The sequence below is a fragment of the Cyrtonyx montezumae genome, unplaced genomic scaffold (assembly GCF_038088225.1).
Source record: "Cyrtonyx montezumae isolate F1298 unplaced genomic scaffold, pur_monq_1.0 scaffold_25, whole genome shotgun sequence".
Lineage (NCBI taxonomy): Eukaryota > Metazoa > Chordata > Aves > Galliformes > Odontophoridae > Cyrtonyx > Cyrtonyx montezumae.
This window is the reverse complement of record NW_027071992.1, coordinates 11,644,412-11,660,588: the sequence shown is the minus strand read 5'-3', so window position 1 is coordinate 11,660,588 and position 16,177 is coordinate 11,644,412. Positions and strand designations below refer to the sequence as shown.

Below are 16,177 nucleotides of genomic sequence, written 5' to 3'. Positions count from 1 at the left end.
TGAGATACTGACAACCTTCATAGTAATTCTAAAGAAAATGCACTTCCTTTCATGTGTCTTCGGTATGTTTCTCTTACTCTAGAAAAATAATATGGATAGTACAATTCAGATTTGATTACTGAAGGAAAAAAAAAAGTTGAGATTGTCTTTTCAGCTTTTTTTTTTCATGAGTTCTGATGTGAATTTATCTATTACAGTAGTGAATATGGAGAATATTTCAAAGTATCTTGCTACCACAACTGTGAGAACTTTTCATCTACCAAAATAGTTCACAAAAACAGTAATCATCACTTTAGAATGTTTAAGCAAGGGACAAGTTTTGTGACAATTTTATTTATCTTTGGGCAATAGGATAAATAACACATGCCCCACTGTGGTGGTAGCTGGAGCATCTTAGTTCTTCATGAATGAATTAATCCCTTGCATCCATCATGAGAATTTGCTGCTCAAGAGAATCTGCATTACATTTCAAGTTCTTTTTTTTTTTTTTTTTTCCCCACGTTCCTGACATGTTGATCTGTGCCACTGTTCATGGAAAGGTTTCACTTCCTAACTTCCTTTCCTGCTGCTATACCTGTGAATTTAAAATCAGAGCTCTGAATTACAGATTGTTTTACTGATAGTGAATGTACTATGTTTAAAGTAATTAAGATTTAAGGTGGACTATGTCCTGTTTTTATACTGCAGACTAGATTACTGTAATACAATCTGTGTAATGCAATTCCACCTGAGAGAAATCAGTGACAGCAGAATGTGACAAGTTGCAGTCAGCTCTACAAATGCTTATAACACATCTGTACTCCAGAGATGGCTGTGAATTCTCAGTACAGGGATAAAAGTTTTCCAAGTTGAACTTTACACTTCCAGATGTGTTTCATACTGATAATGTCGAAGACTATCTCCTTTTCTCATAAAATACTGTAGCACTTATCTTAGCAGTCTCCAGATTTTAATTGGAAGAGGTCTGCATGCAGAGAATCTACAATTAAGGATTTTTAGGACACACATTCACTTTTACCTTTTGTTCATCAGTGGCTGCATTTGTTGACATTCATTATTTATTCTGCATTCTTAACACAATTATCATTTCAATCTGTAATGGAGGCTGTTGCCAACAGCAGGGTTTTATGACAACTACAAAACCTGACACCATCAAATAAAGCATACAGTCAACCTATAGTAAATACTTCAAAAATATGTCAGTGTTCTAAAGATTTCTAGTCAGAACAGTAATTCTTATTTTCACTTGCTTGAATTCAGGTGGTGGAGGAGGGAAATCTGAGGAATCTACATCGTCATAAACATCGCTGTCTCCACAATCTGTAACAATGATATTTAAAGAGATGCAAAATTATTATGCGATCCGTGAGTAGTTGTGCTACAGTCTTTAATAGTATAGGTGAGTTGACAAGAAAGTGCAACAAGTCTTGTATTTAATCCTTTTCTGTGGGCCCTCTGTTTTGCACAATCTGCTGAGCAAAACATAGTTAAGCAGCCCTTTTCAGAATAAGACTCTATTAATAATAATAGGTATTCACTGATATTTTAATCTTCTTAAGCTGGAACAAGTTTTAGCACATGTTGGCTAATGCAATAGCCTTTAATCTTCATTTTAATTAGTCTATTTCCCACTGTGTTGCATTAAAGTATATTTTTAGAATTTTATTTTCATATACATTCAAGCTCTTCTATCATACTTTGGTCAGTGTAGCATTGCTTCAAAGTGGATATGATTCACACACACTATAATTTCTAGGCCACCTTCAAGTGTCAAAGTTGTGGAAAGGATTTTTACCATGAAAATATACTTTGAATCACATCCAGAGTATTTGCAGAAAGGAGGCAATTATTCAACTTATCAAATCCATGGCTTAAAAAAGTCACAGTGGGAGATAAAAGGTTTAGAATTCAGTTCAGGCAGCAACCTCTTGTGAGAGTTTGCTATTTCATGGCTGAGCTGATATTTATGAGTTTATGTTATCTTACAACAACGCTGCAAGCGATAAAAATAACAGCAAGCATCTCTATGTGCTTTTGAAGTCTCTCATTAACAATTACTTTCCAAGTGTATCTATACACATTTAATGTTAAAAGAAAAGAATAATTGGAAGTTTCCATAGAAGCATCCTGCCTTCTTTAAAAATGCATTAATTGTTTTCTAGGAAGCTTGTACTGTATCAGTACTTCCTCATCTGTAGCCAAATCAGACACAATATTTGAAATCTGTTTGCTAGAGCAGGATAAGTAATGGGAAATCCTGTTTCCTTCCTTGGATGTCTTTTTTGTGACTAGCATGATAGAGAGTAATATATGCAGGAAAAAAAAAAGTCAGTAATCAATTTGGGAACAAAACAATAGACTATTAATTACCTTTTCCAAACTGCTTTGCTGAAGGAGACCTGCTGGGGAAAAGAAAGAAAAAAAGGGTGCCGATTAAATATTTATATCACATTAATAGGCCTTTCACATCATTTACAACACTTACAACAGAAGGGCTCCAAGTAACATCAAGGCATTTTTAAGACCTGCTGGCACTATCAATTGTCGAGGACCAAATGTTTTTTACCACTGAAAACTAGTTTAGAAGTAAGTGAGAAAAGATGGTAGTAAAAACACTAGTTGCTGACCTAACTACTATGAAAGCTGAGACGAGGATGATCTTCACATTTTTCTCGATGATATAATATTTCTAAAATCTGGATTGGTGGAACTAGATTTACCAGTTTATGTCAGCTACATTGTACTGGTGAACAACATCCATTTCAATAGAGAAGAATCTTGCATCACCGGAGTGGAAGAGATGATCCATTATTTGGGCATATTGTAAAAAAGTATATACATTTTGTTATATTTTCGTTATTAGGGTCATGCGACAAATACAGCGTGTAAGCATACTAATCATATTCTGAAGGCAAGAAGAAAGGAGATCAATGTTTTTTGCAGAAAAATATTGTCCTGATTTGCAATGTGATGTATGATTCATTAGGCTGTTGTAAGAACATGTTAGTAGCATGTGATCAATGCCTTATTAGGATTAGTTAATATGCACTCTGATTTCCTAGCAGACTCTTACAACAAATCTCCATTATCTTCTGCCCCATTGACTTTGGTTGTTTTTTCTCGTACACTTTTCTTTTTGTCATCTTTGACCTTTAGCTTCTTCAAGATTCCCCAGGACCAGATATCATTCTTATCTTCATCCTGTGATACAGACCTTTGGAGTATGCATGCAATTATCACAATGTAAAATGTAACATTCCTTTTAAATGCTCCAGTTTCAGTTCTTCATTGATGCACATAGTTATCATTAATGTCAACACTATATATACTAAAAAATGAGGAGACTTAACTGCCTAAAACACTGTATGTATTTTAGGTCTTCCACACAGATATATTTATAGTTATAGACATTCATCTACCTGATTTCTTATTTTGTTCTGTTATGTAGCAAGCTAGCTCTTTATTATGTTGTTTTCATTACAGAGCTATTTGGTCTCTTTGGTGATTTTCAAGATTGCAGCTTCTTTTGCTGACATAGCAAAGTTAATCACAAAATGAAACTTCTACTAAAGACCAAATAAACCTTTTTTTAGATTCATGTATTACCTGATCTATACTCGCTGTAAAGCCCATCTGTTGCTAATTTGTATGTCAGATTTTAATAAAATAAATCCCAAAATTTAAACACAAATATTTAAATGTTATAAACACATACCTTGGAGCAGCATCTGTGTCATCAACTCCATCATAAATTTCTTGATCAGAAGGAGGAGGTGGGAACATCTCTTTAAGAGATCAAAGAGTGAATTAATGTATTTATATTTAATGCTGCTGAAAATTGTACTAATTGCTGGCCTCAGTGTGTCACATGTCTGTGCAAAGTCTATGCAATATCCTTATAAATCAAGTTTTTCTGTAAATCCACAGAGCATAATTATTAAAATAGTAGTTGAGATAAATCCCAGGTGGGCATGCCACCCACAGCAATTCAGTTACAAATGAATTTACACTATATTTGATAAAATTCTCAGCAGGTTTTTTTTTTTTCCCCCCATTTGTTATGATGACTTTTTTTGTGTGTTTATGTGCGTGATGATTGAAGATGTCAAACCAGCACTTCAAGCAGATGACACCTTGTGTTCATCCACGGGAGTTACAGGCGAGTGCATTGCAAGCTCCCCATTTTAGTCGCCCCTCTGACCTCCGAGCCCCACCTCCCTCAGTATAGGACTATCTCAGTTTCCATACCCAGTTCCAGACCCTGGTCAGAGATCTTAGTGAAATCTGCACTTATCTGGCAGCAGCTTCATTCAGGACTGCCAGGGGATGCTTCTCCCATGACTAGTATCTAAACTCTTAAGCTGAGAAGATGAGCTGTGCTCTTGTGATAAACAGAGAATGCTACATAAATATATGTGTTACCAAAGAGGGAACTGATCTGAATGTGTGTTTTTGACAGTGTGGAACTACTGCAGATATATCAGTTAGGACTGCAGAGTATTGGTGGAACTGACATTCCCCTTAGATTTGCCATCAAAATGCAAGTTTAATGCAGATAATACCAATAGCTGTTTCATACCTGGATTTATCCTGCACAGAATCTTTAGGTCACGTTAATTGTTTTCTGGTTATATCTGTCTTTCCTGTCTTGCAAGGTCATTTACCTTTTCATGAAAATATCTTAATGGTCTGTAATCTAGCATGCTCCCAATTCACTGTACGTGAAGACAAATTCATTTTCATCCAAGTTTGCACAGGAGTGTAAGAAAGTGAATTTGGCCACTGTAGTTCCTTTTTGTTGCTTGTTACCTAATACATAGCATCATTATGTGTAATTACTGCATTATTTGGAAGCTGCAGAGGCCTGGAGGCAAGCAGTGTACAGAAACAACTTCCCCAAAAAGCATATGTAGAAACTTACTTCCAGCTCCATTTCGACCACCACTCTGACTGGAAAAACAAAAACAGAAGTTTTAGAGAAAGACACTAATTCTTTGGGAAGACAAAACAAAACACCAGCGAAAACAAAACAACACATCATCATTACCTCTTGTTTTAATGACTCTTAGTTCTAAACCTTTTGATTTTGATATTCATTTATATTACAGGCTAAGTGCTACAAATTCTGTGCTGAAGGCTCAGGCACAGGCTTGCATGCATTGAATGTGTCACTTATGCTTTTCTTTCTGCCTTCACTTCGCTGGCTGACTTCTTGCAGTCAAAAAGTAGGTGCACTCTCAGTAATGCTAAAGAAAGTATGTCATCTAATTCACAAGTGAATTAGCTCTTAGATGAGGAGAGATTAACTTTTAGCAGAGTTAGGTAAAGGAATGTAGTGTTTTTGTTGTGTTTTTATCTGTGGAAATAGTGCATTACAAAATAGATGGAAAAATATTTCAGAACTTCATTCACAATAATTCAGAGTGGAATAAGAGAGTTATCAACAACCTATACAGTTAATATAAAAGAGAAAGGGACATGGAAGTTTGTAAGTGAAGGGAAATTTGCATAAATCTAAGCAGATATTTGAAGTTACATATTGGTGAACATTTTCACATCTGTAGCACAGTTAAATCTAATTATTATTAATTGATACTATTGGAAATTTATTGCATTTTCACTTAATTGCAAAGTGATGCAAACCACTGTCTAGAACCACTAACTGATTATGTATTAGGAAAATATTTTCTATTGCTTTTGATGTAATTAAACTAAAGAACAAAATATAATCTATGATTATAGGGTAATTTGAGTTGTAAGAGATCTCTAGATGTCATGCAGTTGAACTGGATGGAAATTATATAATAATTTAACTGAACACATGGGAGTGCATCTACACCCTCTAGATTCACCCTTTATGAGGCAATTTTCATGAGATTAGATGATAAGTCAACAAACTTATTGCTCAACTATCTTTTAATAGGTGATGCTTTAAACCTCTGACTGCATGATGCTAGAATTTCAAGGATTCTGTACTAATGTGATGTTCTAACAGTAATTGAAAAGAACCTGATAAGTTCCTAGTAACTGAGATTAATTCCAGGTCAAAGCCCTATTTAAACTTATACATCAAAGTGAGATTTTTTTTTTTAAACTCTTGTGCCAGGACCTACTGAAATACAGCAGCCCTAGTCATTAATTAAATTTTAAATGTTAATAATACTCCTGATAATGAGATATTACTATTTGGTAAAGAGGCTTTTTTTAGTGTGTCATTCTTACAGTGATTTAAAAACATGTTGATGCACTTCAGACCTTCCACCTACTCATGCTCATGAACTCAACAGAATGCTATTTATCACTAGGGAAGATAAAAATGTCAAAATATAACTTAAAGGATTTAATGAATATGAGCTATTCATTCAACCATGCAGGTTCATTTAACTATTATTTCAATATGCAACAGTATAAGTATTCCTGTTTGCTTTTTAGTTTGAGGAATCTGAGGAATTTCCTACATCACTTGCATTGAGATGGTTAATTGCAGTGCTTGACACAGCAAAATGGATTGGCCAAAGAAACTTCTGTGATGGAAGCACCTAACACTTTGAGTATCTATGCTCCAGAATAACTCAAATAACTCTCCTGACTACCATTACTATGATATGAAACCAATGCACATTGAGGGAAATTGATACTGAGCAACCTGCAAAAATATCAGGTGCAAAATGGTATTAGTTACCTAAAGAATGCCAACCCAAAGACAGATCTTCAAAGTGCTGCTTTTGGAGCTCATGAGGCAGTTCTAGCAGCTGAGGATCATCTGTGACCCAGCCAGACAGCTGCAGTCATTTTATTCCAGCCAAGTCACTAAGCTAAAATGCTAGGAAGCACTAAAACCAGATGTAATAACTGAATGTTGCATGATGGTAGTCATACACTCTGAAATCCTCTATGTTTGCACACAGACCTCTTATCTGAATTCCAGAGTATGTGATTCTGCACATCAGGATATGTGATGAAGAATGATCACTGGTTTGCTATTTTGTGTGACAGGAACAGACTCACATTAAAGCCAGGTAACAGAGTTACTACCTTCATGTTGGGTTATGTGATAGCTCCAGCTCCTATCACAAGATCATAAATACCTTGTCAGTAAATTTTATATCAGCTGGAGATGGCCATTACCTAGCTGCAGTTCTCTTTGACTTTAAAAGCACAGAATGCTCAAGGAGAGAGTTTGCAATATAGCGCTGCATTTCACATGCATTGGGGACTGTTTAGTTGTGGAACTTGATCTACAGGAATTTTCTCTGAGCATGAAAAAAATGGAAAAAAGGAAGAGAGGTAATAAGGCTTATCATTTGAGAGCAGTGAGGGTGATAAAAAGTTCTACAGCACAGTGAGTGCTTCTGGAGATTTTTATTCTTACATGTCAGAAAAGGTAGCCTATGACTTCAAGAAACAGAGTAAGGAATGAGAGTGAGGGGAGAAAATTGCAAATCCTGCAAGCTTTATGTTTTGTTTCTTTATAGTTGTGATGATACAGTATGGACAGCAAGGATTCCTCTTGAGGATGAGTGCTTGTGGATACTGAACCACAGAGTCCACTCTTGCCCTTCTGACTAATTCAGAATGAATAGCTTGGTGACATGTTTTTGATACAAATAATTGTTTTTGCTTTATGAAAAAAGTCTACTTGGTAGTTGTAAAACTTCTCCTGTTCAGGCTGGCTGAGATGATTCCCTTTAATGTGTTCCTTATACATACCTGCTCATACTGTCCTGCTCTCCAACATCATCATATACTTCTTGGTCAATCTCTGGTTGTTTCACAACAGTTTGTTGCTTTGTTTTTAAAGAATCATAATCAATTTCCACTACAGTTGTTTTAATGTATCCATCTAAATAAATGAAACCATGTTAAATACAGAGTTTTAAAGCCTGCAGTAAAAAGATTTTAACAGAAGATTCAGAATCACTGATCAAGTTATATTGAATAACCTTTGAAAATGTTCATGTAAATATGTCACTCTATCTGCCTACGTATGTACAGACCTCAGATCCATCTCAGCCCTACTCAGCTTCTGTCAAGTTAACTTCATCTTTGGTTCTCATCTAGAGCTGAAGAATTTCTTGAGCAGGCTCTAAGAGTCAGAGCTGGTGCAAGCTCCCTGTCAGCTGACCTTAGGACCGCTGTGAACTTTGGTATGTTTTAGGACTGTCCACGACTAAGATTCTGACAGGATGTAAGGAGAGACTTCATTTTTTTTGCATGGATTGTGCTTTGGGGTGGTAGACACACTGGAGATGTATTGCAATCCTCCTCACTGTGGAATTTAACTAAAGAGAAGTGATTCTATTCCCTACTGCGCTGTCCCAAAGCTCTTTTCCTCTCTCGTGTAGGAAATATTTCTTTAATGTCTTCTAATGCCCAATACTACAAAGCTCCCAATTGGTAGTGTCCAGTTGTATATGTATGCATCCATACTGAACTTGTCATTTTAATTTCCTCAAAATTTAAAGCAGTGCTTTTAATAACTTTCACCGATTTTAATGATGCCGTTGATTTTATGGATCATCTTTTAATGCATTTGCTACACCCCAGGAGCCAAATCCTTCATCATAGTCATGGATCCACTGAATTTGTTAATACAAGTAGAGAAACTTAGATTTCAGAGAAATAACAATTTAGAAATCAGTGAGAAAAAACAACAAACACTTAAAGTAAGATCTTCTATTCTCTGCTTCTCATTTAAGTACAGCCATTTTACTTCTGATAGACCATTTTGAAAAAGCCAACATCGTTACTTGCACATAGCCAAATTCTAATGTTAATTTGAAGGATGATATTGAATTACCTCTCAACAGGTCCTTGAAGATCCCAGTGTATTCCTAGAACAGCTCCTAACTTATTGTAGTACCTGTTGATGATGCTACATTATCCTGTACAATAACTTGCTACTATGAACTGAGCTCTGAATGCCAGGTAAGGCCTGCAGGGTTTGTGGTAGTGATTATTGCTGCTTTGGTGATTTGTCTTGTTAAAGTGTTTCTTTTGGTGAAATGCTGCATGTGCATGTGTTCCCTGTCTTATGGTGAAAACACTGAGGAGCATGGTCAAGAAGGAGAACTTACAACATCCTTTTATCCTGCCCAGCCACTTTCCTTCTGGGTTGTCTGTGAGACGAATGATTTCAATTTGATCCCCCTGTTTGACAGTAAGTTCATTCTTCCCTCCTTTGCTGTCAACACAGGCTCGTGCCTGATGAAGGACTTGGATGGGTCCTGTTAACTGTGGCAAAAAAACAACAAAAGAAGATGTGGAAAAGTAGAGTGAATCCTTCCCAAAGATTCATACAAATGATAAAATAACTATCGTGATGATAACTTGTTTCACTGACATTTAAAATACTCTACACAAATACAAAGACATCAACTCTACTTCCAACTTACAAACTAGTTACAACTGGGTATTAAAAGAGAAGGCAACTGCATAGCAGTAAAGCAGCCGAATGAGTGTCAGAAGCACAAAAATAGAAGACTAAAACCAACAGGCTAACCTGTGGAGCTGTTTCTCACAATACAGATTTGTATTTGATTCTACCAGGCAGTTCTGCGTAGTTCCAGTAGAACTGCTGATATGAATAAATCTCCAATAAGATTATAAAAAGTCTTCCACATAAGTTACATGAAGAAAATTATGCTTTATAAGTGATCCTACAAACATCTCAAAGAGGTGATCACCCAGTTTGGTAGAATCCAAATGTGTTGAGAGGAAACTTGTTAGGATTTTAACATCTGTGGCTTTACCATATCAGTAGTCCTGCAGAAAGATTTGGCTGTTAACAACTATAGGCTATCTTAAGAATATCTATTCCCATACAAAGTAGACTTGTGGCAAACATCAGCTAACCCACTGTTAACTATTATTATTGTCTTTTAATATTTTCCCTTAATATTTGCTCTTCAGCTCACGTCTGTCTTTCCTCACCAGTCCAAGGCCATGACATGGTAGAATCATCATGGCGTTACTGTGTACAGAGCATAATAGAAAGGGAAAAAAATAAATCCATCCACTAAGCACTATGAAACCAAAAGGAACACGGCAAGAACATCACAAATAGGCATCAATTAAAATAAAATGATTGGCAGTTTTGTTAACTGTGGGAGCATGCTGAACACCAGCTACTTAAAAATAATAGTAGAAAGAACTACTTCATAACTCAGTTCCTAGGCTCTGACAGTGACTATAGCTCCCATTCAAATGCATCATACTCCCCCCAAGCCCATTTAGGCTTGAAGTCCCTTAGGGGTGGAGATCAAGGCAAGGGCAGATAGCAAGTGATGCTATCTGATGCTGAAATCTCTTAGGGCTTCAATATAGCTGTATCCAGCTTCAGTTAAGCAAACAGTATGAAGTATGTGGTCCCCAGTTTCCACTTTCATAAAGGGATTATGGTGCTATTCAGTGAAGGAAACTTATTTTAAACTAAGAAGTGAATGGAAGTGCTTTTAAGGCTTTTTTTTTTCTTTTCATAAGTAGAACAGAAGGGAATTTAATGAAAACAGCATAAACACTGAAAAAACATCTTTGTCCTCAGTACAGTCTGAAATCAGGCATATGCCAAACATAAAAGGGTAGATGAAAATTTTACTCAGGATTTATCCAGGTGCTTGACCTACCTAGCATAGCAAATACACTTCTTAGCTGTCTGCAAAACTATTTTTAACTCAGCAATGCTAATTAATGAATTTTAAACATCTTCGCTCTGTTTACAAAACAACTTTGCCTACTTTGAACTTCTTCCTGATTTCCTGCTCTTTCTTCTCTTTTTCCTTTTGTTCTTTCTTTTCTTGGTCCATTCTTTTCTTCTCTTCCTTTTCCGACTTCTTCTCTTTCTCCCTCGATGTTCTAGAATTAGGAAAGATGGAAATGTCAGTAAGGGTTTCTTACCCAACATCAACAAACAACTACACATGATGGAAGACTGCTTCTCCCAGTGAAACCAAAGATGCAAATTCTAAACCCAAATGCGCTTGCAAAAGGTAGAAGAAACAGCCCTCCCTCTTATTCCACATATGTAAACAGCAGCTGTTTGCAGGAGGACAGTATTGCAGAAAGGAAGGCCGGCTCTGCATGTGCACATCCAAATGTCTCTGAGCTAATTTTGGTAAGCAAGCTTGGAGAAGTAGCAATATAGATACCAAATACATACCCAGGCTATCAGTGGTTCACGAAGCCTGAACTATCAGTGTAATGCTTTTTAAAACTTAATTGAAAGATATTCCAATGGTCTTCATAAAATGCATTGCACTGTAAGCATGCCTAATACACCGGGGTACATTGCTTGCTATATCTTGCATGCTGGGTGGTATTAAGATGTGGGGATATAAGTAGGTCTACAGTTACAGCTTTGCAGGTTGCTGCCAGAAGATTGGCTGGAAAAGCTATGCTCTGCAGACCCATAGAACCAACTGAGTGAGGCTCCCTCTTCTTCCTTTATCAATACTTTTGCTGAATTGATGTTCTCAAATTAATAAAACAAAACAAAACAAAACAAATTACAAATAAAAGTACAGACTGAATGAGGAGTACTTGTTCTGGCTATATTGCTTTAAAATTATCTAACTTCAAAGGGAATTCAACAAGAAATTATTGCTGAAAGTCATTCTACTTCTGAAACAATATTTTGGTGTAGGAACTCTAGAGCCTTATTTATTCTAAAGGAATTAGAGTGTTTCTTTACATCTTGGCATATCATTAATCCCATATATTTAGCCATTAGTGCAGTGAGACACTCCCCAAAATGAAGGGCTAAAGGGTGAGCAGAGCTCTGATTTCAGCTCCACAGAAATGCCAGGAGTTTTGGGCCATGAGAATTGTAAATCCAGCCACTCATACAAATTCATTTATGTACATTTATATACAAAGTAAGAACAACCCCATCAGAAGAATCTCTCTGGGACCATCATACCAAGGGGGCTGAACTTTTGCTTCTAAGCTGTAATTCCAAATAGTGATTCATACATGTTCATGAGATCAGAAATCAGACCTTCCTGTTATTTAGCTCACATTAATCACATGTTTTTATGTAAGTGAAATGGATGAATCCAATAATGCTTGGCAGCTACTGCAATGAAATCATACCATCATGCCAGATGAAGCACCTTTTCTAGGAAGATTGTGGTAATAAAGATAAAATAGGCCACAGGGTTTTAAATTGATACCTGATGTCATTTATGTCCTCATACATCTCACCATCACTTCCTTGGTCCTATAACACAAAAATCATTTGCAATGGCTTAGATGCATTTGAAAAGAAGAAAATGCACCTATTTTATGAACTTCACACAGACTACATCAAAACATTTACAGCAAGATGTAAATTCAGATCTTCTCAAATCTAGTTACCACATTTTCAGACCCAGTCTTTTTTTCCCCCCGACTTTGTATTTATGATATCACTGCTATAAAGCCCTGGATTGTTACTATCACACTAGCACAGTGCTTCATCAAAACTGGATGTTTTAATCACAGTGCTAGCCCTGGAAAGCCTATATCTGCAGTGATTATTACAATACCATAATGAAAGTGCCACTGTTTGTAGCAGTAACTAACATTCCAGTTTGGAATGCTAGAGATCTAAATGGAAGTCAGATTAGGGTCCAAGAACCTGTTTTAGTCCTAGTGCAGCCAGGTGCTTGCAAACATCAACACAAACCTGTGCTTAATTGATGCATGTCACTTATTACTAGAATAGAACAGGGTAATTGTTTCTGGGAAAGTTCAGTGAAGTTTGATGTCAGAAGAAATAGAAGGTTTTATTTTTCCTTTTTTTTTTTTTAACCTATTTTTGTTAAAAAATTAAGAACAAGTACAGGTGTCAAGCCAGCTTTGACAATTGACAAATTACACAGTTTTATTTATGCCCTTCATAATAAGTATTTCTACAGTCTGGATTCATTTCACAATTAATTTTCTAATTATTTGGAAGTAACTTGTACTAAAAAGGGTAAATTTATTAGGGAGGATAACACTTACCCCATCTTTATTTCCAGGACCTGTTTAACAAAAATAAAAAACAGGATATTATCTTTTAGATGTACAAAAGCAATTCACTCTGGTGTTAGCTCTTTACAGACTGATAAAACACCAGTGGTATTAACTGGAAATAAATATAGGCTCTTGCTTCAGTGAGGATTTGACAGTGGGAAAAGAGCTTTTCAAGGCTTTTTTTTTCTGCACTGTGAAGTAGATACACCTGTCATAAACGTTTTACTTCCTCTTCTGTTTTCTAACAAATAGCATATTTCACCACATATTTTTAAAAGTGAAAAAATTGTTTTCAAGATTCTTTGGTGACACTGACAAACTTAGCTATGCTGTTTTTATACAAAAAAATGTCTACTTATACAAGAAAATAAACATTATAGATTTACAGAGTAGTCTTTCAGAGCAGACCACAAACAACTTGTTTGCACCAGTCCTGCACCTGAATGGGGGGGAGGGGGGTTGGGGGGTGGTTAAAGTTTTTTCTAATAAGCCAGTGTCTGCCCTGGGCTGCAGGAGAAGGAAATCTGAATCCACTACTTCCTCCACCCTGTACTGGTACATTAGGTAAGCAAAGAGCTTGGGCTTAGTTGCAGCTCCAGAGCACACACTGCTGTACAGTGCGGATAGCCATCATGCTAAAGAACGCATACTATGCCTGGCACAGAATGATGCCTCCAGAGGAGAGATCAGAAGGCAGACTGAAACTCTTTGTATTGCAATCTGCTTGCTCCTCTAGCTGCTCCTGGTACAACACAGCCACTCATTGCCTCTTACAGAAGGCAGATCAGAAAGAACCACTAAAAGCACAATCAAGATATTATTATTTTCTTAATCAAGTATAAAACCATGCCTCTTTCACCAGAGCACACAGCTTCGGCTCTGAAAGAACAGCATTCATTTGGGTGCGGGGTTTAAAATCTGGTAGTTTGCAGTCCCAGTATACTTAACACAACAACAAAAGAAAAACGGGATGTAGAGGAAGAGAGCGGAAGAGAGATATTTAAAGCAGTTCCTGAAAGTATGTCATATTAATTATAAAACAGCTACTATGAGAAAAACTTTACCCATAAAACTGCAGTACCAGCATAATCAGTTACACAAATAACTTACAAATGCATTGTTACAATATACATTTGCTTCCCTTATAAATACAATATGCTTACAGCTTCGTATAGATGTCATTAATTAAAACTTACCCATCCTACCCTGTAAAAGAAATTCAACGTCATCGTAATTTTCTTCAGCATCTGGGTTTCTGTAAATAGCACAAATGGGAACATGTGAAAGCTATAAAGATGGTTTTATGGTTGCATTTTCCGTATTTCTATTTTTCTGGTGCTTTCTTCAATTATTTTATAGAATGGCAGGGCGCTCTGTTGAACGTCATGTGTTCCTTAGGTACACATGCAATTCCCAAAGTTGCTTGTCTTGTGATTAACTTTCTCACACGGGGATGCCTTGATCCTGAGTATGAATGGAGAAAATGAGCTGAAGGTGCTCAGATACCGTGTGGTATGGGAAATACAATAGGCAGATGGCATAACTTTGGAACTCTTTATAATCGTCGAACGAGGACTATCGACCCTATTATTCACTCATCAGAGAGGTGTCACGGGAGCAAGGAGGTGAGAATCGGACCACCCCTAAGAAACACCGATCGACCGCGGCCGCTGCCGCCACCAGGAGGGGACGGAGAGCATCTGCAGAGCCCGCGGAGCTGCTGGCTCCGAGATAACTTCCCGTCTGCTCCTTGAAGCCAGCTGCTGGCAGGAGGAGAGCTCGATATTACCCTCAGCTTGTTTCCGGTCAGTTTGCACGCCAGAAAGAAGTTCTCTCGCCTCTTTGCCGCTGTAGGTTTCCCTATTACCCGTCGGCTTTTCGAAGAAGGGCGAAAAAAAGACCGAGGTATCAAAAACAGAGGTTTCTAATATTATCACGGCCGGCCAGGCTGCGCTCCGTGGTGTGGTTTCACAGCCACCGCTGAGCTCAGGTCCTTGCGCTTGCACGGTAGGGTGTCAGCTATGACACACTGACTCTCCTGACTCCTTCCCTCCGGAAAAATGCCCCGGACTGACTCAGCTGAATTTCTGCAACCGCACGAGACTCTTTGGAGTACAAAACCCATTAAGGTGTCTGTCTGCTCCCTCCCCTGCCCCCTTACCAGGGACAGAGAAAGTGTTCTTACAGATAACGCTACCTAGGGAAAGAACTAAAGGAATAGAGAATCCCAACTAACAGAAAATCCAAACGGGGCAGGGAAAGGGAAGACAAACAAAATGCCCAGCAACCTGGGAAACGGCCTTCAGTTGCTACTAGGTGAACAAATAGGCAGAAATAGGAGGGAAGATGAAAGACCTCTGACGTTAAGTTCACTTACATTATTTCAGAACTGGGCTTGACATTTCTGGGTGGCAGGCTGGGTGCTGCAGGGGTGTGCAGGGATGGGTGAGAGGCAGGTGGAGGAGGGGCAGGTGGGGATGCTGCTGCTGGCGAAGGGGCCATCTGTTTAAACCCTTCATTCTTAGGGCCTGAAAAACAAACAGTCAAACAAACAAAAACCCAGAACGGGTTAAATTAACCAAGCAAACAGCTCAAGGATAGAAAATGAAAACCTCAAGTTCTGCTAGAAGAATGTAATGCCTACAGTGGTCCTTGAAAAGGTTTTTGCAGACACATGAATTAGGTAATAAAACATCAGTTTGTCCACTGTATAAGTAATTGTGCTCTCAAATTATCATTTAATTCTACAGTTTGCCTTCAAAGATCAGTGTCACAGAAGCAGTGATGCAGCCATGCTGGAGTTTTCCTTGCTCAAAGACAAAGCTTAAAGGGAAGAGATTACAAATGAAAAGACTTATTGGTATTGATTAAAAGCTGTAGAGACCTCTGTACACCTTCAGGTCGATTTGTAATGTGAGCTATAGAAGACTGGACTTATTTTTTTACACTGGCAAGCCCATACTAGAAAAGAAGCAGTCTGGGAAGCTAAACCCTCAACAAACAGGTGTAGTCTTAAAAACAAGATGATGCAGTGCAGCAGAAACACAGAAGCCATAATTGTGAGAGTAGACTGGTGTGCGCATGTACTGTGCTGAATGCATGCTCCACGCACAGGCAGCGACCAAAACCATCTAAACTATTGCTTTGAGAGTTCACATTCAGAGAAGTTACTCACACACAT

General features: G+C 37.5%; 1 protein-coding gene across 4 annotated transcripts in view; it reads right to left on the bottom strand.

Annotated features, from left to right (window-relative positions):
* FYB1 (FYN binding protein 1) overlaps positions 1 to 16,177 on the bottom strand; it is a 42,726-nt gene that overhangs the window by 5,189 nt on the left and 21,360 nt on the right. The window contains exons 3-14 of one of the 4 annotated variants that reach the window (XM_065739916.1): positions 15,374 to 15,524; positions 14,193 to 14,251; positions 12,985 to 13,004; positions 12,171 to 12,217; positions 10,737 to 10,854; positions 9,078 to 9,234; positions 7,711 to 7,843; positions 4,922 to 4,950; positions 3,716 to 3,785; positions 3,074 to 3,214; positions 2,371 to 2,402; positions 1,251 to 1,320 (exon numbers count right to left, since the gene is read on the bottom strand). In XM_065739916.1, coding sequence (XP_065595988.1) covers positions 1,251 to 1,320; positions 2,371 to 2,402; positions 3,074 to 3,214; positions 3,716 to 3,785; positions 4,922 to 4,950; positions 7,711 to 7,843; positions 9,078 to 9,234; positions 10,737 to 10,854; positions 12,171 to 12,217; positions 12,985 to 13,004; positions 14,193 to 14,251; positions 15,374 to 15,524 — 1,027 coding nt within the window. The remainder of the gene's footprint in view (positions 1 to 1,250; positions 1,321 to 2,370; positions 2,403 to 3,073; positions 3,215 to 3,715; positions 3,786 to 4,921; positions 4,951 to 7,710; positions 7,844 to 9,077; positions 9,235 to 10,736; positions 10,855 to 12,170; positions 12,218 to 12,984; positions 13,005 to 14,192; positions 14,252 to 15,373; positions 15,525 to 16,177) is intronic. The other 3 variants (XM_065739915.1, XM_065739917.1, XM_065739918.1) reach the window with 3 other exon arrangements.